The sequence below is a fragment of the Oryzias latipes genome, chromosome 24, assembly GCF_002234675.1.
Source record: "Oryzias latipes chromosome 24, ASM223467v1".
NCBI lineage: Eukaryota > Metazoa > Chordata > Actinopteri > Beloniformes > Adrianichthyidae > Oryzias > Oryzias latipes.
This window is the reverse complement of record NC_019882.2, coordinates 13,849,208-13,876,204: the sequence shown is the minus strand read 5'-3', so window position 1 is coordinate 13,876,204 and position 26,997 is coordinate 13,849,208. Positions and strand designations below refer to the sequence as shown.

Genomic DNA, 26,997 nt, shown 5'->3' with positions numbered 1-26,997 from the left:
ATTTCATAGCAGGACATCACTGTAGGCTGTAAAAATAAAAGCTCCCCTTACTTTGCATCTGGAGTAGGGATGTACAAACAAAAACTTCCTGTAATTACGTTGTGTAAAAGTGATTAAATGTGAAAGGAAAATATTCATTTTAAACACAAGTTTTAAGACTTATGACTTGAATTTAAATGAGATATATATAATTATATAATTTATATATGCAAAGACTTCAGACTAGCAAAAAAGGGACTTTTGAGTATTTCTGTTGTGTGTAGACCAGTGTTTTTCAACCAGTGTGCTGTGAAAAATGTTCAATTTCACCTAATTGGTTTAAAACATTTACCATTGTCAGGATATCAGCTCTGTGTCCATCCAAACAGGATGAATAATTAAGTCAGTATAATTCTATATGATCATAAAAAGGTTTTTTTCTTTGTTTTTATTTAATTCCTATTCAAGACAATTTGGAATTATTGTATTTTGTTAATACAGACTAATATATTTTGTTTTAAATATTTTCGGTTGGTGGTGTGGTTTGTGGTTTTTATCAGGGAGAAAGTGTACTTTGGCTCAAAAAAGGTTGAAAAACCCCGGTAGAGACAGAACTTTAAATAAAAAAATCTTAGTTGGGGCGCTTAAAGGTGGCAGTGGAAAGTAACAAAGGTAAATCATGATTATTTATGAGGAATTTGTGTTCAATTTGAAAGCATTTTTTCCACCTTTTTAAACATAAAGTGGTCACGGGGACACACACACTCTGTTTATACTTGATGCTTTAGTACAATCCACACATACAACTGGATACTAGAATGATTGATCAAAAGATTTTCTCTAAGTCTGAAGCATCACGTTAACTCAAGATGACGAGACAATCAGGATTAAAATTCACTCACCCCTGATTGACATCTGATCCCTGCAAGAGGCCATTTGTCATTAGCATTGGTTGAGAGTCCAACTGATTTAAAAAAAAAAAGTGAGCTTTCATCTACTGATAATGTTTTCACTTGTGTTCATTTTGGATTATCGTCCTCACAAACATGTTTTCTCTCCTGGGCTTTGATGTGCTCAAATTAATGGAGTCCATTAATCACCACTGTGCGCTCCACTAAAAAGTGAGGGCCCTTGACAAAAGATGTTAACAAAACATTTAGCAGCAAGTGCATTTATCTAGTCGAAAAAGGGAAAAAAAAAGAAGAAGCAAATAATTTGTGTTTTGTAAGACCAAAGACCGGAAAACAAAAGTTGTATCATGTCACCTTCTGGTTTTTCTCTCTTGGAACAATACCTGATTAAATTGGCTCTCTGTTACGCAATAAAGCTTTTAGCATTTCATTTTGGAATGAAGCCCAGCTAGATTCTGTGCACTGAAACTATATAAAAGACTTTTTAACAAGAGTACCCTTTTATGTGTATTGATTTTGTAGACTTTTTCAGATCTAAAATGGTAAAAGGGCAATGACAAAAAGAAAAAAACTTCCCTTTAACATTCTTGCTGTGCAGGTAAAGAAAATAATTTGTCATCTAATTGGAAAGAAATACAATAAAATGGCCTAAAGCTTTTTCCCATTTCTCATATTTAACACACAACTTACTCTGTAGCAGCAGATTTATTCCTGTTTTGTTATCAGAGTTGTAAACTTGTGTTACCATTTTGGATATAGAGAAAAATCACAAAAATCGTGTTGTGTTGAGTAATTTAATGTCCTGTGCGCAGGGGCGCTGCTACAGGGGTGCAAGAGGTCGAAGCCCCCCCTCGACAAAAAGCTTTCCCTCCTTACTTGCCCCTCCATTTTTGAGTCAATATGAGTATCAATATTGACAAAGATTCAGAAATCATCAATAAATAAATCACTAAATAAATAAGACAGTTTGAAATCCACAATTTTGATCCTTTCATTTATGATGGCATGCCACTCTGCTGTTGTCGTTTGCCACCCTTCTAAAGTTTTCTGCCCCCTCCCACCCCTCTAACCAGCATATAAAATGTTCTAGCTCTGCCACTGCTTATGTGTATCAGATATGAGACCTTGAAACGGGTGATTTAGATTGGTTCTAAGTGAGTCGCAACACACTGTTTAAAAAAAATCCTCAAAACACTTCATGTGTAATGTATCTCCAGCTCAATCTTTCCTCTTAAAAATGTGCACTTTCTCTTTAATAGTGTTTACTAGGCTTATTTTGGTCTTTTCATGACATATTTGTTTCCATCCGTCTTCTAATCTCTTTCAAGGTCACAGGGTTGCTGGAGCTTATCCTAGCTACTGTTGAGCGAAGGCAGGGTAGTAAAAAAACAACAACATGTAAGTGTTTTTCAGTGATAGAGTTGTCCTTAGTGTAAAAGGACAAACACCAAATATTTGTATATTTGAAAAAGTACTGTTTAGTTTTGAGGTTTTTAACATGATTTTTTAGCTACATAATAAACAAATATAACAAACCAAATCTGTTTTTCTTTCCCAACAGAAGCTGAAACAAATTCAATTTGTATTGAGTTGAAGAAATCCGTTAGCCAGTCTTTATTTATGTATTTATTTATTTGTTTGTTTGTGTATTGGGGGTGGGGGTGAGTTATTGTACGGAGCCTACCCCTCTGGTAATTGTCAGAAACCGTCTCCAGAGTTCTGAGTGCACTTTATCTCCCAGCAAACCCAGAGCACAGTTTCTGGATGCCGCACACCCGACTTTCATCTGCAGTCACTCAAAGTACACTTTAGCACTGCACTGAGCCTCAAAAAAAGTATTGGAAGTGCCACTCTGCCTGCATTACTGAGCGTTATATCTGGATCTGATCTTCTGATTTCCTAGATCCTGATTACTCTCATTTCCTCTCTGATGCTCTCATGCCTGTTATTCACCCCTGCCTGTCTGGCCCTTATTTAGCTTTGTAGACTTTTAGCTGAGCTAATAAACCTGCTCCAACTGGAACCAGCCGCCTGCCCGTTTTGTGACACTTATGGTCAATTAAAGATAAAAGAAAATCCCTGAAATAGCACAAGCCCCAAACTACCCCCTAAATATATCTCGTAATTGACCGCCATGGCTGTGGTCAATGATGAGTCAAGGGCACCGATAACTACTGGAAAATTTAATTATTCCTGGACCAGTGCAGTGAAAGTACCGAAGCATGTGGCTGGCCCATGAAGGCAGAAATGTGGCAATTCCATTTGCTTTCAGATGCTCAGTCAGTGTTGTGCAGTGGCCTAACATGCTTGGTTTGAAAACATTCACTTATAAAACGAATGAATAATTAATTGCGATGTGAGTGAGTGCATCCCTTAGCTTAAATGCACCCCATTTAAAACCGCATCCACTTCTCACTGGACACAGGATCACTCAAGTTGCCGATTACTTACATAACACATGTCTGCTACACCATGGGCAGACATTTTTGACAGCTCACGAGCAAAACAGCTCACCATCAGTATGCAACGTTGTGCTCCTGCACTGGAACATTTCCTTCACCTTTGGATGTTCAGGGCTCCATAGCTTCATGGAAACATCAACTCACTTGTGGTTTGGTTTCATCTTGCAGGTTCAAGATGAAAAAAGGGAAAATAGAAAGAACACCATGACATTTGTAAATACTGTATATGCATATACTGCTTTTTTATTGGTCTTATTTTGCTTTTATTCTAATGATTCCTAATGCACCTTGACATGATAGCCAATTTAAACTAATTTGCTACTCCTTGGATGATGATAATAAAGCATTCTATTCTACTTTAAATGCTGACATCCAATATTGTTTATACCAATATAGGAAAGATTGCATAAAAAGTGTTGCAATGTTAGTGCAGAGATATATATATATTTGTATTTACAAACCTATGTTATGGTCATTACTTTAAAAAAGCTTCCTCACTTGATACCTTTTTATTACAAAACTAGTATATTGTTAAAAAAAAAGTAAACTTTAATCGTATTCCATAAATTTCAACTCAAACAACTTTAGGTCATTAGGCAAATGAATAACCTTTTAAATCTATTATTTTGTTACCTTATTGCTTGTTATGTAACATGTTTTCTTTTTTGGTACCAAGCACTGAGCACAAGGCAATTAACATTTTGAGACCCTTTAATGCCAAGTAGCTGCACTTCAGCACCTCCTAGCCCTGTTTCTCTTTGAGTGGTGTTTGAAAGTTTTCAACGTTTCAACATTCAGACTAAAAACTTAACACTGGCAACCGGGAAAGTGTGTTGCACGGATAAAGAGATGAGTAAAAAACCACAATTGAAAAATAAAAAATAAAAACATTTATTTTTCTGAGGTTTGCTGCAAATTGTCATCACCAATAATCCGTCAGTTATTTTGCAGTGACTTAGAGAATTATTGTTTGCCACTTTAATGTCCTTAGTGCGCAGAAACGATTATGAAGAATACTAAACTGGTTTTCAAGTTGCAAATAAAGTCTGTTTCTGCACAACTCTTGAAGAACAACAAACTACTCCAAGAATTTTAAGTTGTCACAATTTACAACTAAAAGTCATGTCAACATGGAAAATGAGCTAAAACCACACATGGAATTCCATCCATCCATCTTACAAAACCACTTACTCCATTTCAGGGTCACAGGGTTGCTGGTGCCTGTTGCAGATCCTATTGGGCAAAGGCAGGGTACACCAGTCTCGTGAAACATTATGCAAGGAAAACTAAAGGCAATTGGATCCGCTATTTCTCTTTTGATCTTTTATACTTTGTCAATTTCTCAGACACAATACAAAGTTTGATTTGAGATATACATGTTGATTTACAAATGGAATAGAAAAACAAATCCTAAAAACAGAGCAAGCTTGTACAAATGCGGGCACAAACAAACTATTAAAAATCCGTCCATGAGTACATTTAATAATGGATAAACACAACATGCTTTTGGAGATTTGGTGGGTTTTGTGGTTTTTTTTAATTTAATTTTTTGTTTTAAAGCTTTCACAATTAGTTTCACATATTTGCATGTTCTATTCAAGCAGCTCCTGCTGGCTTCTTTTTTTTTAAGGCTAAGTTTGTGACTCTGGTGGATCTATACCGGGGGGGGTATTCCAGGAAGCAGGTTATGCTAGCTCCCACGGTACGTTTGAGGCTAAGGAAGTTGATAACCTCAGTTTTCGGTTCCAGAAATTGAGGTATGTTTCAGGGTGGGTCAAGTTGCCATGGCAACTCATGCTCTGAACATAACCTGGTCGGGAGCAGGTTTAGTTGAAGGTTAGTTTGTTTACAGAGAAGTGAAGCAGCATGGCGTGTCCATTTGAAGATGATTTAGTGGATGAAGAACCTCAGATAATACTTTTTCCACCATGAGAGGGTGATAAGACCACATATGGATGTTGGAAAATTCAACTTTTTCACTTTGATCTAACTTAATTATTTGCTTCAGTTAAGTTAATTAAAAATCTTTTTTTGTTAAGTCAGTTTAAAAATAACACGTATTTATCAGACAGTTATTTTACTTTCATTCAAATTAATTCAATTAAGTAGGTGTAAATTTGGTGCTGCCGTTAGATCGGCACCGCAAGGGATTGTGGGATACCATTTCATTTGCCTGTCTGGACGGATTTTGGTTTAAGTGTGGCTTTTTGACCAAATTTTTTTTTAGTTGTTTAGTTGTTTTACTGTGTTTTGCCATGTTTTGCTGAGTTATCTTGTCCTACTGTGCTTATGTCTCTGCACCATGAGTAAGAATGAAAGAGAGGATGATGAGTTTATATTACCCCTACTGATCAGCGCGGTAATGTTAAAGACGGACAATTCTTTAATGAATTTGAGCGTAACGTGCCTTTTTTTCCCCGTCCTTTTTATTGTTATAAAAATTAGTACATCTGCCGGCTCATACTTAGACATATGAGAGATCAAGAAATATAATTAATTAAGATGGAAAAAATATTAATTGAATTGGAGTAATATGACATTTAGTTTGATAAATACATAAATTTGAGTTGAATAAACAATTATTGAGTTTTATAGACGAAAGAAATTAGGTTGATTAAATTTAACTCAATTACTTGTTACCAATAGAAGTATTTCATTTAAGGTGGCAAAATTGGATAAGTTATATATATATGCGTCACAAGGAAAATGGAAATGAGATCAGAAACTTGTGCGTTTACTTTGTCTGTTGTTCTACTACAAGCAGAAACTCTTTCTTCTGATGATGCAGCCGTGTTGCTTTTTTGATGGACGTATAATCTTCATACGCCGTCATTAAAATCTCAGACTCCGTCTCACTAAAGTATTGCGCTCTCTTTGGTTCTCCACGCGTTTCCATGGTGACTCCGGAAATCGGCGATCTATTGAGAATGTCTTTATGTACCTTCCGTGCACGAGCATTAACCCAGGGTTACCAAGTCGAGCGCAATTACGCCAACTCATACCCGGTCTTTTGGAACCGACATACCCAGAGTAAGCGAGTTCAGGCGGATTTCAGCCAGAGTTCAGGCTTAAAGTCAGGCTAGTTTAAACATGCTTCCTGGAATACCCCCCTGGTGTCTCAGACTTTATGCCTTGAGGGCTGGCATCCTGCTGGTCAGAAATCCTGCTTCATTTGCTGCTGATTACCTGGATCAGGTGTGCTTAGCCAATAAGGAGCTTCAATGGCAGGTTAGTTGGAAAACATTTAGGACACTGGCTTTTGAGACCTTTGATCTATATTACAACCGACAGAATTATTAATAAAAAACTAATACAGACCAGGAAGATTCTTCTTTATCTTGACTTATTGTATTTAATTAGTTTACAGACAAATAATTTGTATTTGAAACTAAATAAATCCAAACCAGAGGAAAATGTTGCTTAACTCCAAAGGAGTTTGTTATAAAGAGAAAACGAAATACCTTTATTTAAAAATGCATGTAATACAAATGTAAGTGGATGAAGAAACAAAGAACCATCCATCTCTACATTTACTGACTCCTATACTCTGTACTGTCTGCAAGCAATCTGCCTTGAAATGTTTTCCCACTGAGGCAATGTCCCCAGCTTATCAACGTGATTCGTCTTCTTGATTGCACGTCTTGAGGCGTGCGCATTGAATGGTGGGAAAGAGGCGCACCTATCTGCAGCATTTTCCATGATAAAACATGGGGTTGCTGTTTGAATAAAACAACCCACACGGGGTATTCATCTTCCTGACTCTTTAATTGAAGTGGTGCAACAGCATGGAGGACAGACTTACCCCCACCCCCACCCGACCCACTGCCGCTAAACAGTCTGACATTGCAACTGCAATACAAAAAGCTAGAGAGGCTCACCGTGGCGTGACTGGCGGCTGCAGATCATGTGGGCGTGTCCGTGCCGCTCTCTTGTGATGACACGTGGATGATCAATCAATGGATGGTGTGCGTTTAGACGCGCGTGGGTCAACCGCATCCAAGCTCGAGGGGTAAACAGTCAGCCGGAACTTTGGCGCTATCCGTGGTGCTGAATCTCTCTGATAAGGAATCTCATACGGGAGCGAGCTCCATCTTTTCCCACGAACTGTCTCCACCTGCGCTCACCGATGATCGACAGGGGTCCGCAGTTTCAGCCGCCTGTTGGAGTCGAACATTAGACTGATGTCATTAGATCATGGAGGAAGGACGGGTGTGATTCAGGAATTACTGAAAACTTGGCGCTGCAGAAATGTTTCTGAAGACATCGTTTGGTGCTCGAACCAGATTCGGCCAATAGCAAATTTGCATCTACGGAGGAATTCAAGAATAAATAATGAAGTTCACTCATTTAGTTTCCCTGCTAGGATAAGCCCACTTCTTCTTTTTTCTTTCATTTTTCGTTTAAAGAAGAAGATCTATCTTTCCTCTTAACCATGGCTCGTCTGATTGTTCTGGTCAACTCCGTGGTCCTGTTGCTTTTTGGCAGCGTTATGTTCTTAGTAGGAGCAAGTAAGTCCATTTTGGTGTTTTTCTGCATTGATGCTTTCGGGTGCATATCCCAATATGTTAATGTGTCATACAACACCGAAAGTCATTCACACAGGCAGAATGACTTTCTTTCTGTGTTCTCACCTCATTTATCATGCAGAAAACACAAACACATATTTTTAACCCCAAAACAACAATATATTAGTCAGAAATAAAGACTCAAGTGCTCTACTTGTGCTTAATAAAAGTATTAATCTCATTACATGAGGGCCCATCAATTTTAATTAATTTTCTTTTTGTTTTGTTTTTGATTGTCTGCTAGCAACTGCTAGAGCCATTCCGTTTACATAACTGCCAGAAAAACACTTGTTGTAGATCCAGCAAAGCCTTTAGTGAAACTGGTAATTCACTTTTGCCAAAAAATAATTATTCAGCCCTTTTATGTACAGATTTTTTTTTATCTTCAAAAGCAGCTTGAAAATTGATATTTAACAGACTTTGCTTCTGTGTTCTTTCATCTGCATTGTCTCTGTCTGAAGGCTTCTTTTAAACTCCTTACTTCCCTCTGGAAGAGCAACAACAACGCATAAAGGAAAATCCATCATGGCATGAAAGTAGACTTTCTTAAGGTTTGTTTGTAAATGTGACAGTAAAAGCTTCTCATGCCAAATTAGTCTGCCACATACAGCAAATTTACATTAAGAACAGTAGAAATATTCATTTGAAAAATGAATTTAGTGGTTACCATGAGCTTCAGAGGGAATAAAAAGAACTGTTGAGTTATTGACTGACTTTTCCTGCATGCTCAGACTCTCAAGCTTTTACAGTGCTGAGATTAAAATCTAAATTTGTTCAATGATACGTTTCTTTTTTGGAAATGGCCACTGTCAAAAAGCTAAGATACTTTATAATTTTAAAGTTTTGCCTTTTCTATTAACTTAAGTTAATCATATTCCACACATTGTTTTACAGAAGAAGTGCCTGAAAAATAAGTTGACTCCACAATCTGTAACTTAGGTTCAACTCTGAGTTTCACGGATTTGTTAAAATTTATTTCACAACCTATTTCATTTGTTGATGTTTTTACGTTTATCTGTTACAATAGTTTCAAATTACGTAGAGACAGGCTATGTGTTGGGTTCCGAATGATTGATAATTAGCAAAAACACTTAATACAAGGATGATGCCAGAATGAAATGTAAAATAAATGGCAGTTACATTATTTAAGGTAAGACAATGAGATAAGTTTATGAAATGGAATTAAAAAATTGAACAATTTGCATCAAAACAAAGGCATGAAAACAGTTTGAGGTTTTCATTCTGTCAAATGGAAGTTATTTTCCTTTGTACATTTGTGAATAAGTTAACAGTAAGCGTTTGGACACAAGTATTTACATTGACACTAAAAAACACTGCACACGTTACAAGCATTAATGCAGTATCAGCTTGACAAATTAAACAAACCAGATCAGGTTTTATTGGCTGTGTGAGACGGCCAAGCTCAAATCAAATTGGCAATCTGCTCATTCATAAACTCGGTGACACATTTTTGACAAGCAGCAGCTCAGTGCTTCAGCCAAAACCATTAGACTGACAGCTTGTATTTGCTGAAGTTGACATAATGTAATCACTTGTTACATGGGATATATTTTAAACCCACCCACACAACAGACTGTAGGCTTTTAAAGGATTAAACAGTTTGAACATTTGGGTTATTTGAGCATCGCTGACGAACTCATAGCCATTAATTTAGCTTTAATTAATTTTAGATGCCTGCAGAACCAAAACAACTAGCTGTGGATTTGTAGAAATCCTTACCTGTGCCATAGCTGTAGCCCTGCATGGTTTAGAGATCATACGATGCTGTCTTGCAGATGTTGGATCTATTTAAATCAAAGTTTTAATTACAAACCAAATGGTTTTTTTTTATATAATTCATGCATGTAAACATGCTACATTTGATTCCAGCATTATTAATTTTTTAAGTAGCCATTGAATGAAGGCCTCCCTAACCGTTTTGTAATGTAAATCAGGGCATATTGTTTGTCCATGAGCAATCTCCAGCCACTCACAGGTTGACAGCCAATAAACTAAACAGTGATTCTGCTTTACAAGCAAAGGCAGCATAAACAGCATCAGAGCTAAACTCTCACAGCGTGCACTGATAAATTTAGTCTGGTTGTCCTTACATTAGACTCCCCAGCCATTGAGAGACCATGCAGCACTCTCCCTATTTCTCCATGTGTACTCTAGCTAATGTCGGCTTTTGCTATATGTTGTGATTCATCCTGGCAGTTCTCCCACAGCCACTGTAGGTCTTACCCTTTATTTGTTCTGACACACTCTTCGTCCTCTGTAACCTATGGTGGTTTAATTTCAGCTCTGACGTAACCCTTCCAGTGAAGGAGGCCTTAGTCACGTAGTCAGTGGTCAATTTTCACAATGACAATTATAGCTGATGACAACACAAAGGGAATTGGATTAAAGAAAAGAAGTGAGTCTTCATGCATGAAGGGAACTGAATCTCAATTGTTTTTATCTCCATGAGTCTGTTTTTATATATATGTACGTAAAACACAAAATGGTGACAAAAGAATTGGGGTATGTGTGATGTATATGACATTAGGAGGATTATTTACCCACCCATGGTGAAAATGAAGCTGTCCCCCTCATCTGCTTGTAATGGAAACACCGTCATGTCACATAAAACACCTCAGCGTTAGCTGTGATTCATGGAATGTTTTCAGGGAGTTGTCACTTCCTCCATCATCAGTAAATGAACCATAGGCGATGCACCGAAGATACCAGCTGTGTTGGTGTCCATGCGTGGCTGTCCTCGACACCGTTCATATCATATCATGCAAGCTTGAAAGAAATAAGTGTGTAGCGTCACATGTTGATGTTGCACCTTTCTCCACGGAGGGGGGTGGGACAGGGGGTCCCTTACTGTAGGGCAAGAACTGAAGAGAATTGAGGCTTGCTGCTCTTAAATGGCCACAAAGCAGACTAATACTCTGCAGCACTGAATTACAGCATCCCTTTTCCCAGAACAAACAAATAAAAACCTGGATTCATTTTTTTGAACCACGAAAAAAGAAAGATGCAATTAAAAAAAAGTATTAGTTCTAAGTAATAATTGATAAAAATGATTTAAACACAGTAATGCACAATACAATATGAATTAATTGATGCTTGTAGCACAGATGTTCTGTGGGATTTTAGTTGTTAAAAATATGTAGAAGGTCAATGCTTTTGCAATTTAACCTTTCCACTTTTGTGTATTTTCTGTTTATAAATTTAACTTAAACAGCAGAGCAATAGAGTAGCTTTTAATGTGAGGAAACTAGCACTGCTGTCATCTGTTAAAGTCCCACTCATTTTTTGGTGTATTGAAAAGATGTTGTCAGTGGTCTTTTAATTATTATTATGCTGTTTTTAGCCAAAAAAAAAATCCATTTTCCAAAACAGTTTCATTGAAAATTTGCCTGTCCCCATTTCCCACCATTTCTCTGTTTAAACTCTTTCCCAGTAGCTTTCAGCCCTTCACAACCCCAGTCTAACATTAGTGGTGCAACAACAATGGCTAGCAATATTGGAGCTATGCAGCTGTACAGCTATGAGCCAGTTGCCCGCTTGGATAAGAAAATCAACGCTGTACATGGGTCTAGTTGTCTACAAGTGGATGCATCAGAATGGAGCGGATCAGGGAGCTAGTGCTTTTTCAAAAGGCTTTTTTTTTTGTCTGATTCTCAATTATTTGAATAAAGAAAACACCCGGGAGCAGAATGGAAGGCTTAATTTTCTCTATAATTGTCCTACATTTAAGAAAAATGCCACCAGAACATGTTAAAAACACAATTTTCAATGGAGGGGTCTTTATAAAAAAATTCTGTCACTCTTGACTGTTACTGTCATTGAAAATGAGGGCATTAAAAGGCATTAAAACTACATGGAAGTAAAAAAGTACGACATCAACAGTTAACTATTGTGGTTTTTTTAGGGCAGTTGGTTTTATTTTTTGTTAATAAAAAACACTACCAAAAGAATTTAAAAAAATTAGAATATAATTTGTTGTTTGCTGCAGTCAAAGTATATAAACTCTTTGTCAAAGAAAAAGATTAATAACATAGAAAATTCTAGGTCAAATGAAACTAGGTTCGACTTGCTTCCTTTAAATGTATATTTTACAGCTTTCAATCAGCACACTGAACCCAGTATCCTTTAATTAAATGGTTACTATGTGGCCGAAATGAGAAAGACAACCTTTTAACCTATTGACGCCTGTGTCTTCTTCCAACCTCATCCAATTCACACACGCACACTCACACCCCACACACACCATCTCTATTAAATGTTAATTTCCTTTTGGGCTTTCAATCTTGACTGCAGAATAGCCTGGCCTGTCGTTCGGCTCCGTCACCTTCACCCACAACACACACAACCACAAACCAATCACTAGGGAGCTGTGCTCTGTGTTGGAGACTGAACCCAACTTCCTCTGCTTCATATTAAAAGGGGATGTTGATGCTCATCTTACATAAGGCTCTTAAAAACCTGCCTCTGTGTCACATTCTTTAACCAAATAGAGACCTGGAGACCAGCATTGATCTTATTTAGGGTATGAAATTTCCATTTATCTTGCGATGCACTTTCTTGGACACATCAGTGGGTCACTGGGGGTTTGGGCCTACAACCATTGGGAGGTTCTCTCTGTGGCCCCTGATGGTGTGTAGATAGCCCTGTAATTCATTGGAGGCTTTGGGCACAGCAGAGTGACTGTCCTAGAAATCCCCACCCCCTTACCTCAATGGGAATGCATTGTGCGTACCACCCATGGCATTGTACACTCCAACATGCTGATCTGCTTTGATGCTTCAGAGAGTGGAACCATTTCACGTCTCTGAGCTGTTTCCTCAGGTCCACCTTTAGCTACCAGTCATTTCCTGTCCCCAGCAGGTCTTCTTGGGTGTTTTGGTCTTTAAAAGAAGATTATGTAACTGCCTGTTTTCATTGATGTGCAAAACTCAAGGTCTCTGAAACAGATTAGCATGTGCTCTGGCACATTTAGGGGATAGAACAGAGAGCTACCGATACAATTCAAACGGAGAAGAAAAATTAAAAGCAAAAAAGTAGGAATCATCATAGATTGACATCAAACCCTGAGTGTGTTGTGGAATGTAAATGAAGGTAGTAAAACAACAAAGTAATTGATGCTCAAAGGGTCATAAAAAGATTTGCTTATTTTTATAAAAGGATGGGTCTATCTCTAAGTGCCATCCATGGTCATGCATATTTATTTAGTGCATTTATGTGCTCACATAAGTCAATGCTACCTGCAATAACCTTTTTTTAAATAATAATCTCCTATGTCTTGCATGGACCCTTTTTTCAAAGCTTCACCCACTTCTCAGTAAACATTTTGTTACAACAAAAGCCCCAGTGACACATTCCTGATTATCCCATCTTCTATGTCCATCTGACCGAGGCTTATAGACTGTGCAGCTGTAAATGGTTCTCTGTTTGAGCTGTCAGCTCTTTGCACCTTGTTCTTTAAATCGTTTTGTTCCTGCTTTCCACCAAGCACGGTGGCCAAGTCTTACGTGCAAAGTGGTAAATGGTTAAGAAAGGTTTGGGGGGAGTTTGCTCAAACAATGTGGTATGTGACGGTTCAGCAAACATGTCTCCCAACTCAGTGAGGCAAAACAGGGGCTTGTTGGAAACCTTTTGAACAACAGGAACCGTAGCTGGAAGGAGCAGCTTGTTTTTGTAATAGAAGTTCAATAAATGTTTTTTTTTTACCCTTTTAGTCTCATTTATTGCTGAGGACTAGGAATAGATCTAGAAACGTGAAAAAGAAAAGAAAACAAAGGAAAATGACATGTCTGCCAAGAAAACAAAAGGATGCTTGGAGGTTAAAGTTTGCTGCTAATACTTTGTTTTTATAGAGAAATAGAAATTAGAAAACACAATTTGAATTACCGTATCTATGCAAGAGTCAGAGTGCTAATGATTTGACTTTCATTGGATAGTTATACATCTGACCTTTGTGCTGTGTGCCTCGTACACCTTTGGGGACCCAATCATTGATTCTGAGTAACCCAGTTGCAATAGCACAGAACAGTAATTACTGCAATTTCACTGTTGAGGTTTGGTGCTGAATATAAAGATCTGTTGATGTGATGAAAAAAAACAATGAAGACCTTATTATAGAACTGCAGAAAGAACTGAAAATATTACAAACCCGCAGATCCACGACGAGTGAAAGTTGATGAAAATCCAGCTGTCTAAATCCAGATATTTTCCCAAATATTGCACAAAAATTGTTCTCACAGTCAATTTAAAGGTCTTTTCTCCTGCTGTTTTTTCTTTTCTTTTTCAGATCGACCTCCAGCTCCCGTCAACGTGTCTGTCATGCACCTGAGAGCTGACTCTGTAACCGTATCCTGGGAGGTTCCAGAGGGGGACATAATTATTGGCTTCTCCATCTCACAGCAGGTATTTTCTATGAAACCACAAGAATCTTTTTTTTTTTTTTACATAAATCCTCAAGCATGCCAGTGGGTAAAATATAGCTCCACGTCTCTTTAAACACTTTTTGCCGGGCTGTGATTTCTGCAGGATTTAAATAATGAAATTCTCCTAGAGGCTTTGCTTAATATGGAGAAAGGTTTACCTCTCATGGTCGATTAGTGGAGAAAAACTAGGGCTAAAGCATTGAGCCACTCAAAGTGGGTTTTTTTTTAGAACAAAAAGATCTTAAAATGCAAAAACGAAATGAGTCAAACAGCAGTACAATGTCATGCAAAACAGCTTCCTACCCTTATGCTCCAAGGAAGTCAAGCCATTATAGATCATTGAACTTTGCTTTTCATTCAGTGTGACTAAATATCCTTCGAGGTTCTTCATCATAGCAGGCAGCTGCACTTAAATGCCTATGTAATCACTTTCATGGCATTTAAGAGCAAATTTGTATCCATATTCATCACAGATTGAAAACTTCATTTTTCTCCAGAATTTGCAATTAAAGACATAAAAACACATCTGGGAGCATACAGGCTTTTAGAAATAGTAGTGATGGCTTTTGGTTAAAAATTCTTTGATCGACCTCAAAAGGCGTCAAATTTTATCGTTTCAAGAATATTTATGGAAATGTATTACTGAGACAGAGTTCAACTCCTGAATACTCTTTTCATGATAACATAAAAAGAGTGCTTTCTGATAGCAAATTATCCCAACATACAATAATTTCACCTTTTTAAGATTTTAGAAGTGGAAATTGCCTTTTTTTTGTTTCCCAGACAAATTGAATGCAGCAAAGCATTTTTGCTTTCTCAAACAAAGTTGTTTTTTTAAGGACAATTTTGCATGGATGTTCTATTCTGTGTCATCCTCTTATCGCCCTTTGTATCGATCCCCGCCGGGAGCAGTCAATAGTTCAATCTATTTTGTTGCTCTCTATCGTTTTTGTAATAACCAGAGGCAGGATGGACACATGCAGAGATTCATTCGGGAGGTCAACACCACCAGTCGCTCTTGTGTTCTTTGGGACCTGGAGGAAGAGACGGATTACATCATCCAGGTCCAGTCCATCGGTCTTTATGGGGAAAGTCAAGCCAGCAAGAAAATCCATTTTCGCACCCTCAAGAAGACGGACCGTTTCCCCTCCAACAGTTCTAACCAAGGTGGGTGCTTTCAAGATCAACAGAATACCAGCTAACAAACTTGTTCCTCAGGTTGGTAAGTGATAGTCGTTGGATAATTGAGGTCTTCATTTAGCAACTGAATTGATGCGTTGATGCACAACAGAAAAACAACCACCTCATAAGTGGATTTGTGTTCATGGGAACAGAGCTAAAAAACAACATTAGAAAAGTTAAGGCTAAATGTTTTCAGAGGGTGAAGAATTGAGCAAGTTTGAACATAAGAAATGATCAAATGCTGTGAAAAGATTAAAGATTAAAGATAATACTTATTAAAATTAAATTCTTTTCATTCGTTAATGTTACTATAATACATAGCTGATGGTCAACCTGCCAATGTAAATATTCTATAGAGAGTATGTCTGTGTGTACTGAACAAATGCGTAGTGTTTTTTTTTCAGCATATAAAACTATAAAACAATGTTGTTTATTTATGATTATTAAGATTATCAATTCCATCTAGAATGCTTTTTAAAGCTATAAAAATCACAAATTACAAATCAATAAAAAAAACAATATTGACCACATTATAAATCTGTTCTCCCCCTAAATTTAAAGATTAATTTTAATTTTGCTCCCGGAATTTAAAAAAAAAGTAAACAGACCTAACACCAAAACTAAAAATCAATATTTTGCTGAAAGTTTAATACAAACTTTAACCTCTTCATGTCTTACTTTATTTCCAACTAAAATATACTTCATTGTTTTTTTACCTTATAAAGCATTGCCAAAAAAACTTTTAGTTCTGGATTAAATGGTATGTTGCGAATTAGCGACATAAAGCATGAAAAGGTTAATTTTTGATTTGATTTGATTCAGACATTTAATGTAAACAATGTTTAGTAGGATGTTTTTTTTTAAATAAAAGCCTCTGAAAGTAGACCTTCTTTGTTCAGAACACACAAAATGACATTATTGTAACTCAACTTTTCAAAGGAATAAAGCTTAAAGAAACATGTCATGATAGTCACAATTTGTGTCATCACAGTCTGAGAGACAACAATAATGTCTGACAGTCACAAGATAACAATGTTCAATCTAAATCATAAGATGGCTGTGACATCCGGCCTCTGCATCGCATCTTATCTAGAGAACAAAACCAGATGCTTCCTGATAGAGATTGATGTTTGAAGGAGGGAAAGAACGCCCCAAAATTCAAAGGTGAGTAAGAACGAAAGAAGATTCAAGTGCATGCCAAATGGATAGATGTTGGCTATTTTAACAATGATGGGCCATAGTCAAAGGTTCCCCAACAACAAATGTCCTCAAAGTTTGGTAAAATAGAGTTAGAGGGCTGCAGCAACATTTTTTGTTTTTTTTCCTGCCTTACATAAAACTGCACTTTAATTAGGCATATTCCACCACAGACGTTTTCTCCAAGGTACAGACAGAGGCAAACCATTACAGACACTTTATATGCTTCTGCACTAAAGTCTCTTCTGACTCCTGAATCCTCCTAAAGAGGCCTGACATTGATAATGAAGCACAGCTGGGAACGTGCTGTCAAGTGCCTGCAAGCTCCAGCTCCTACCACCCACCTGACTTTGTGTGAAAGCCAAAGCCGGCTGCTTTCTGAAGTTTTGTATCCCCACATTTACAAACACATTAACGTAATGACTTCACTCTTTTGAATTTTTTGTCACCCAAGGTAATAAAAAAACATACTCCTCAAAAGGAACATTTTAAGAAAAAAATATGTATTGAGAGTCTGAAATGACATCTCAAACAATCTGTGTCTGACGGCCCCAAGGTCTGAAACTGTCATTTAGTGAGCCATCAGTCTGCCTCTGTATCTTTACCTCCGCTTTTGATCTCCGCCCACAGCCTCCTGTCAAGCTGCCTTCGCTGCAGCACAAAGGTGGGAAGTCGGCTCTGTTTTGCTCTTGGTAGTTTCCTCATATATTAACAGTAAATTCTCGGTTACACAAAGGGTTTCAAAAACATTTTTGTGAAAAATTGAAAATCAACTGGTTACTGTGCTGTTGCAGAAAACAAATTCTGACATAGATCCTCCAATCAAACAGTAAAGTTACTTTTTTTACATTCTTGATCTGATCCTATACAGTAAGTGTATTTGGTGAAACTGTTGTTAGAAAGATAAATCTTCTTGAACAGAGGCATCCATGGTGCATTCGCTTAATTTAGGATTTATTTTTCTGTGTTGAGGCATGAAAAACTGTATCTTCATGTGAGTGTGTGTGAGCTGTGGAAATGGGAAAATAGATAATTTTGAAGATCGGAAAATGCTGAATCTTATCTGTCAGTAGATCAATGTTTGACATTTAACTGAGCAAAACAACTGACTTGATTAGGCTGTGTTTCTTGCTTACTCTAGAATTTTTAAAAACTAATCTTTAGTTTAAAAAAGCAGAATAAAGCAGAATGAAGAACTCTTAAGGATATTTCAAATAAGGTGCAGCAGCATTGAGAGTTTATTACACTTTCTAAGTTGGTCAGAAAAACCACCCATTTTCTAGGCTAGAGTTTGTTTTACACATAAATTTGATGTCAGTTCTGCATTCTGTCTGTGCCCCAGTTATAAAGTCCAATCAAGGCATTCTTTTTTTTCGTGTTGGCAACAGAAAGATTGTAGAACACATGCTACCTGTTGTAATTATCTCTTACATACATACATGTATTTTCTTGTTTTATTAGGTGACAACTTATTTAACTTGGCTAGTGAAATAGGAAATTAGTTCATCCATCCATTTAGTCAGTAAAGCATCTTTTAAATGCAGCTTCAACCATTATAAAAGTTGCTTTACAATTTTGTTTAAGCCCTTAAACTATGCAGTAGGTCCCCAAAGACTCACTGAAGGAAGAAAACTGTGTAAAACTCAGGTTCCTCTCTTAACGTTGATACAAACCCAGATATCTAATTTTCAGTTTTCCTCTGAAACAGTTTGCTATTAATTTAAACAAATGTTATCCTATTTATACCATAGAATGGTTCAACTTTCCCATTTATAGGGAAGAAAAACTTGAAATATTTTACAGGCAAAATGCTTCAAATAAAGGTAAAAAGAAAGAATAACTCAAACAGAGTATAGCTGTAAAGTATTGCTGGTGTGTTTTCAGTTTTCTGACACAGTTCACAGGTCTATAAGCATCGGGGGACTAGCGGTGTGCAGAGGGAAGGTTAAGTCATTACCTAAACAAACTCCTTTATGCACTAAAGGAGCAACAGTACAGAAGCAAGACATGTACAGGTCCTGTGGGAATATTTTCTTTCTCTTCAGCATGACATGCCATGCATCAAACATCTAGACTAGTATGTCAAAAAAGAAAAGCTAACATGCAAATGAAGAGGTCTGATAAACTGACTGAAATCTGTAAGGTTTGTGTAGCTTTTCTGATCATCATCTGTGATCACATTTTCTTCTAATACCTATGTAAAAGAACTGATCATTTGATCAAAACTGTTTAAAATTTCCAGTAAACTGCATTTAAATTGTCTTTATTTTCCTCACGTTTTCCAAAAATGAATCCTATTTGATAACTTAAATTTAGACACAATATAAAGTTAAAAAAATCACATTTCAACTTGAAAATGATGAAATTACGAATTGAAAAAATGCAAAAAACAGATTAAAAGTAAACTTTATTTAGGGTTTCTACTTTCTAAAATAAAAAATAAAAAAACGAAAGGAAATTTTAGAATCACTTTGAGTATTTATAGTTTACTAATTACAATTTTTTTTCTGGTTTGTAATTTCACACGTTAACCCGGAGTGATGAGATCTCCAATAATTCTAACAGTTTTAATTCTTTAACTCCAGAGATGTCCCCCTACGACATCTTAACCCACGCTTTTTGACGTACCGTAACTCTTTGACCGGTCACGAGATTAACGTGAATCTAATTCTGCTGCAGAGAAAAGCGGCTTTTGAGGTCGGCTTTGCACCGATATTCAACACTTTATGCTAAAGGCACAAAGCTGCTTTTCTCCTCAGCAGAATCAGCTGGAATTACTTTAATGGCTTAAACTGTTTAATAGTTACGGTAGTCGAAAGAATGTCAACAGTGGAGCTAAAGCTCCGGTGTTAAAGGGTTAACAAACACGTACCAACCTACTTGTTGGATTTATCTTAAAGCCCAAAATAGGACACTAAGAATTTGATTGGAACTTTTTGGGGAAAGTCAAACCATCCAATTCAGGATTGAAATAATTCAGCAGGTTTTTCCTTCAGACACACCTGCATTACTTCCAATGATACTCACCCTCCTAGTTTTGGCATAACTATGCTTACATACATACATACATGCAAAAAAAACCTGTCAAATCTGTTTTTTTATGGTGGAACTTTACTTTTTCCTTTATCCTTCCTCCATGTTTCTATAGTAACACGCGACTGATGCAGCAAAGCTCTGTTTGTTTGTGAAAGCTAACCAAAAGTAAACATCTCAGTCGGGTTTCATTGAATAAAGATGGCAATTAGGAAAAGTGGTGCACTGGATAAGTTCCATCCAGTTGAGATTCGGAAGGGTCAAAAATGGCTCTCAGTCAATGCGCTTCAAAGCAAATTAACATTCACAGCTCTGATATGCAGTGGTGAGCTTAAATAATAGAGTCCACTTCTGGCAGTCTGTGTGCAGTTTCAAGTACATTATCCACAAATTGTGTCAAGGAATGGATCTGGAATCAATCAAAGCATCTGGGCAGCTTTTCAAAAGGGAGAGGTCTTAGGGAAGCGCATAAAGATGTATTTGTGATACAGAATTACGTGCATGAAATAAGACTATCAACTTCGAATCTGAACAAATTATGTTTTGCATGCTTGGGATGAGGTCGGATAGATGAATAAATCCCAGAACCAAGACACTATAGAATACAGAGAGTTTCCTGTTCATGAATCTAAAAGCCAAAACATGATTGTGATAAGCTGAGTAGAAAAGGATAAATCAAAGGCCTCATTGATAATGGCGTGTAGAATGCCGTAGCAACCCAGCGTACCTGGAAGTGAAGTAGATCTTCCTTTTTGAGATTGTGCCAAAGCTTCACTTTAGCCATTTTTATACTGTATAGATGTGGAGCAAACATTCTACTCTCTTATGCAGATGACCCCACTGTGCAGGGCCTGGACAAGTCTCGACATCTCCAGACCGGAGAGATGATCATCATTGTGGTGGTCCTGCTCATGTGGGCAGGTGAGTTTCCGCAGCAGAAGTCCAGGAAAAAAAGCTGTAAAGACCAATTTTAAAGATCCAAACAAAACATGAAGTTTTTCCCCAATTATTTTTAATTATGCACATTTTTATGAAACTAACTGCTGAGTTTTTACATCAGTTTACCTAATCCTTATTTTCATCCTCTTGTTTTGCATGTGCTCTACCTAACTTTGATCTCACTGATCTATTTTAGCCAATATGAGCAATTTTCAACCTCATTTTCTTTTGTCAAAACATATTTTAGTCTTCTTTTTTTTACTGATGAAATGTCTTAACTGCTCTGCAGCTTTAAGTAGTTTCAGGTTGAAACTACTTAAGATACAGATTCAGTTCTGGTTTACACAAAATGGTTTGCCAGTTTGTTGAAAAGTTGCTCAATGTCATAAAAGATAGTAAAGTAAAAGCAGAGCAGACTAACATCAACATCATGTCTTCCTGTCTTTCGGATATTTGCATTCATGACTCTTTTATAGTTGAAGTGTGGTGATAAATGAAGTGCTGAAGCACAACAAGATAACTCTCCTGCTGCCTGGAGCAGAGCTTTCCTACCACCAGAGCCAGATGTTAAATAATAATGAGTGAAAGTCACGCTGAGGCTATAAAAAACTAGGAACGAGAGACCGGTGGCATATGTACTCTAGCTGATACACTTGCGACTTAACTTTATTTATTCCACGCCATTTGCTGCTGTCGTCTGCATCATCCACAAAAAGCTGGACAAAAAACAAAAAAATCTGATTATTACTTTGAGACATTAATGTAATGTGTCGCAACATGAACAAGAGGGTAGCCCAACACTCAATATCTAGTAATAAATTACAACTTACAACCATATATAAAACTATATGTTCATATTAATGTAGATTTGCTTTCATTATGACAAGTGTTCATTCTTACTAATGTAATGTAGGCTGTATGACCTAATATAAATTAAATAGACTGCATTCCGTCCTAAATCAAATCTAGCATCTGTACTTAGCTGGCTGTGTAATTTTAATGTAGTTGTTTTTGATAAGCCAGCACTAATAAACCAGAGTAAATCCGAACATCGGAGCAGTTAATTATAATGAAAAAAACTTTTTTAAGGGTTCAAGTCCCGCTGCTGCAGCCTCCTGTCCCTGGGCTATTGGCAAGCAGCTGAATTTCTGTGAAATGCTTATACCGATTGGTTCTTTTCACTTTAAAGCGTCAGTTAGAAATGTTTACAGCGGCATAAAATAATATTTAAAGCACAATAACATAATCAATGAAGCACAAAAAAAGGAAAATAAAATGGCAAAAAGCATTTAGGAGAAATGCAGGAAAACAAAGCTGCAGTAAAATAAAGTGATGTAAATTAACCATTTTAAGGTAATAATTTGCTTTTATTTATTAACATGTATGGCAGAATAAAAAGTTATACATTTTTTTCAATACACCCCCTTAAAAGCTTTTGAGAGCTTCTATAAATACTTTATAAACCCTATTTGTTGTCTGTAGAGCAAATAGAACCCATCACATCTATTTTATAGGACAGCGCTAGACTATGACAGGATATGTCATGTATTTTTCAGATGCAGCTGCATTCAAGCAGAAGAGTGTTTATGGACCCTCAATAGATCTTTGTTAATAAGCCTTCAGTGGAGCAGCTGTGGCAGAAATGAGGATAACAGTCAAATGAAAATCTCCACAGCTCTACAGATCTAATTTATCAGAGTTGCACATCCACTTTTGAATACCTAATGACAGAATCCCATTAAAACTCAATCAGAAACGGATTATCAGTTGATCAATCTGTTCGTTGATAAAGCAGTTTTTTTCTTCTTATAAAACCACCTCAGATGAAAAAGCTGCACAGGCAAAAAAGAAAAATCAAAATGATAAAAAATTAACTAAAGAAAATCACAGCTCAGCAACAGAAAAGGAAAGCTGCTATAACCTGTTGAAGCAAACAATGACACGTAGAAAGTGAAGAAGCTCAGATAATAATTGAAAGCCAGCGAATAGAGATAAGTTGGTTTAAAGTGATCGATCACAGACAGGAGGATGCTGATTGCGAATTAACAGACTGATTCAGACTGGATGCTGATCTGCATCCCGCAGACTGCAAAATGCAACAATAAAACTCCTTCCAGCTTCCAGAGAAAGGCACGGCCGACAAGCTCCCCAGGGAGCAAAACTCTATTACACACACGTCATTTCAGTTTGCTCGCTTACAGGAAGTTGTGCTCCTGCTCATGACCGTGTTTCTGTCTGTTGTGTGTTTCAAATATCCTCCCTGCAGCGGTTATTGCCCTGTTCTGTCGGCAGTATGATATCATAAAGGATAATGACTCCAGCAACAATAAAGAGAAAGTCAAACCTTCTTCAGAGAGGAGCACGCCGGAGCATCACAGCGGAGGTCTGCTGAGGAGCAAGGTGAGCCTCTGAACTTTAAAGAAATGTGCCTATTTTTCTCCATTTGTGCAGCCCTCCCCCCCATAAGACATTTTCTACGTAAAAGAAAACATAAAAGCAATTGAAGTAAGCAGATATGTGCAATGTATGTAGATCTCAAACAAATAGAAACATGTTGGTTAAAAAAACAGCATTACACATGAGAAAAAAAGCTGTTTCAGCTCAAAAAACAAGTTTTACACGTTTTAATTCATAAATATTATGTAATATGTTTGATTCAAACTAAAAAGTAATGATTGAATTCAAATTAGAAACAAATTAAAAAAGGTGTGAAAATATTTTTGGTTTGCCCATTTGAAAGACCGATAGTCATTGTAAAATATAAAACAAGAGTTGAATTGCTGTAGGAATTTATATATTTTTCTCTTTTTTCCAGTTTCATCCATCTGTGCCATCAATCAACATCATTGAGGTTTGAGGAGAGGAGGCTTAAATGGGAACTTCTCCGTGTTTGACCACTGATATGTCTCACAACTTTGATTATTAAAGGAAGAAAAGTGGAGTCATTGTGAGAAAAACTTTTCAATTCCTTATTATCAAGCCTACACAGCGACATAATCCCACATACTCCACTCTTTCATTCCAGCTGGTTAAATTGTGATAAATAATAATAGAAGAAAAAATTTACAGTGACACCCCCACCCCCTGAGAATAAACTCCAAACCAGAACACAGCTCCAAAATACCAAAAATCCAATTATTAAGTGCTTGACAAACTACTAATCTCGCGTCATAACTGATGTTAACCCATGGTACACTTCAACACTGATGTCTTTGCTAGGTGCTTTGTGTATTATCGCAATATGACACACAATATAACTTTTCATCTCTGGGAGGCCTGTTGTGACTTTAAAAAATGCTGTGTATTTTTATATAATGGCATGTGCTGTTAGATTAAAGAGGAGTAGTGTTTATTTACTGCCTGTTCAGAACTGTATTATTGTCTTATTGACTACCGAGAGATGTTTGTTAATAAGGAGAGTGACTCATGTGTCTGAAAAACATCTGTAAAAACTTTATTTACCATGGTTTTTCCAGGTCAATTTCCTGTAGAGCTGTTTCTTAAACAAAGCTGCATGCAGGTTCTTGCGTGTAGGATAGTATTTGTTGTTCATTGTACATTTATCCCAGCGCTGGATAAATAAAATAACAGTACAGTAAAATGAAGTAAATTTATTTCATCTTCTTTTTGTTCTCTCTGTTATCAGTTTCTGAGTAAATACATTTACTATACAGTCAGATTACTTTTAAAGGATCCATTACTGTTTCTAAGTTTTTTAGATTTTACCCGTGAAATGTTCACCACAGTGATAAAAAAAAACAAGGCAAAAGGTGTCATTATGTTAGAATCCATTCACCAAACTCTTTCAGTTAGGGTGATACCAAACAAGCAAGAAATGTAATCATTAAATGGACACAATAAGAAATTGGTCCTTTGCTTGTTTAAGCATAATCCACACTGTACTTAATGGCAGAGAATTTAAAACAAAATTAGACTTTGTTAGAATTCCCTTTTACAATGCACTCTAGGGAATACATAAGAGACATCACACATTTTTAACAGCTGCTGATATGGGGTCAATATATTTGTGTACTCTTTAAAGTCACTATTTTCTTTTGCGTATTCACGCATCACTGAAATACACCAGAATTTATTATCTTTTGACAAATTTTCAAAAATGTTCCCAGTGGTCTTTTAATCATGATTATGCTGTTTTTAGGCAAAATAAAAAAACAAAACAAAAATTGTGTTGTTTTTTAGAACATAGTTGCTGCAGAACAAAAGTAGTTTATTAGAAATTTACCTCTGAGTTGTGGGAGGAACTTTTGCCACAGAAGCCTCAGCTTCTGTGTAAGCCTCAGCTGATATCCCATCATCCCTTTGTTTATTCTCTCTACAAACTCTCAGAATAACCCCTAATGTAACGTTCTTGCTGTAAAACAAATGGTGAGAAACCTTGAGCTTTCCAGCTACAGTTTTGAGCCAGACCCCAGCTCAGACGAGACAAAAAGATGTTAACATATCTGTTTTTCTGCAAGTGGATGCATCAGAATGGAGCAGAGCAGGGAGACTTTGGCCCACCCATTGTAGTTTTAGCGTCACAAGTTCTTTCAAACGACATTTTTTCATCTGCTTCTGATTCATCATGATTTATAAATAAAGAAATACTCAGAAATGCTGTTTTGATCTGTTTAATCTGCTGGTTAATTATTTTATGTGTCCTCCATCATGAGAGAAATGCTACAAGAACATGTTAAAAACACCAAAAACACAATTTAAAGCCTGAAGAGAAATGTGGCTTCTTAAAGCAAACATGACATTTCCCCGACAGACACTCTTTAACTTTATAAATCCCTTTTTTCTAAATACATAAATAAAAACTTTTGTGGTACAAGGTGACCATTACAGGCTAGCAGAAGTCAAATTACTCCTCATTAGCTGCAGTATTAATCCTTGATAAGCCAAAAGTAATGAGACAGAACTGCCTGCTGCAGAAGTTCAGGAGGCCAATTAAATCAGGTGTTTCTCTTCAACCTTTATGCTAGAATGGCCCCAATAAAAATCTTAATTACAGAGACGTGTCTGAGAATATAACTCATCCCAGAATCAAATGTAATTAGAGTGCTCTACAAGTGCTTTTCCCTGTTTATGGTTCTGTGCAGCAGAAGCCCTGTTATTAGTTGTTCAAGTGATTTATAGCAGGTTAAGGTCATATGGCAAATTCTGAGATTAAAAAAAAGGAACATCAATGACTACAATTATTGTTTGGTATCTAGAATAGAAGAAGCTGAACCTTTCCTAATATTTCCTTTATGTTGGGGTTGATCAAAAAATAAAAACCTTCTAGCTTAGCAATGAAACTATTGAAAATCAGTTTCTATCATACCTCCTAAGAAGCACTTCAAAAGCATACTGAGTATGCTTTTGAATGAATTCATTAAGTTGCAAAACAGGCATCACAATATGCAAATTTGAAATGCAAATATAACTTAGAATTTCTTATATCCGTGGTTTTAAATCTCCTGTTAACAGTCAGTTACACAGAAATTTTCATTTGCGGTTCAACAAACAAACAAATAAAAAGAGAAAAGAGATTTGGCATCATTTTTTTGGTCTTCTTTTCATCTGTTGCTGCAGACAGGAAATTAATAAAATCCCCAAAAGAAAGCAGCAGAGGTATTTAACTGAGGTTTTAATTAAAAAACATAAAAAACAAGCCTATAATCAAGCCAAAGAAGTGTTGTTAAACATTACAACATAAGAACACACAGTATCCTTTACAATCTTCATCATCATTGCTGTAGCATAGATTTTTATGCCAAGAGGCTTCAATTAATCTTTGCTAAATTATTTTTTTTTTATTTTTTATTTTTTATACACTGTATTTTATCCCATTTCTCTGCATTTGACCCATCCCCTTGGGGAGCGGTGAGCTGCAGCCGAAACCGCGCTCGGGAGGCAGTAGTGTTAAGGGTCTTGCCTAAGGACCCTCACTGGGTGATGTTAACTGCTCGCCATTGATATGGTAATTGCCCCCAGTACCATTGCTCATTCCGAACCCTGGAATCGAACCCTGGTTTCCTGCGTGGTAGCTTCCCACCTTACCAACCGAGCTACCCAGCCACTTAAATTCTAAAATTCTCTCAGAAAAACAATACTTGTTGACCTCTTTTTTTCATTAGGTGTTCTTTCAGTCTTTTCTCTCCTGTAGACAATCCAGTTTTTATTATTAACCAAGTTTTATTACACCATCATCACACTGAATGTTTACACATAAATTTGACTCAATGTCTTTGTGAAAATCTGCACACTGAACTGCTGCTTAAAGTCTCTGAGGAAAAAAATGTTGCTT

The 26,997-nt window shown here is 36.7% G+C and overlaps 1 protein-coding gene across 1 annotated transcript; it reads left to right on the top strand.

The window, feature by feature from the left end:
* Positions 1-7,199: 7,199 nt before the first annotated feature.
* On the top strand, positions 7,200-25,323 carry fndc4 (fibronectin type III domain containing 4). Its single transcript, XM_004083827.4, has 6 exons — positions 7,200-7,860; positions 14,219-14,334; positions 15,317-15,521; positions 20,598-20,687; positions 22,972-23,105; positions 23,521-25,323. Exons 1-6 carry the CDS (start codon positions 7,785-7,787, stop codon positions 23,560-23,562), a joined length of 663 nt encoding a protein of 220 aa, XP_004083875.1. The 5' UTR covers positions 7,200-7,784; the 3' UTR covers positions 23,563-25,323.
* Positions 25,324-26,997: the final 1,674 nt, after the last annotated feature.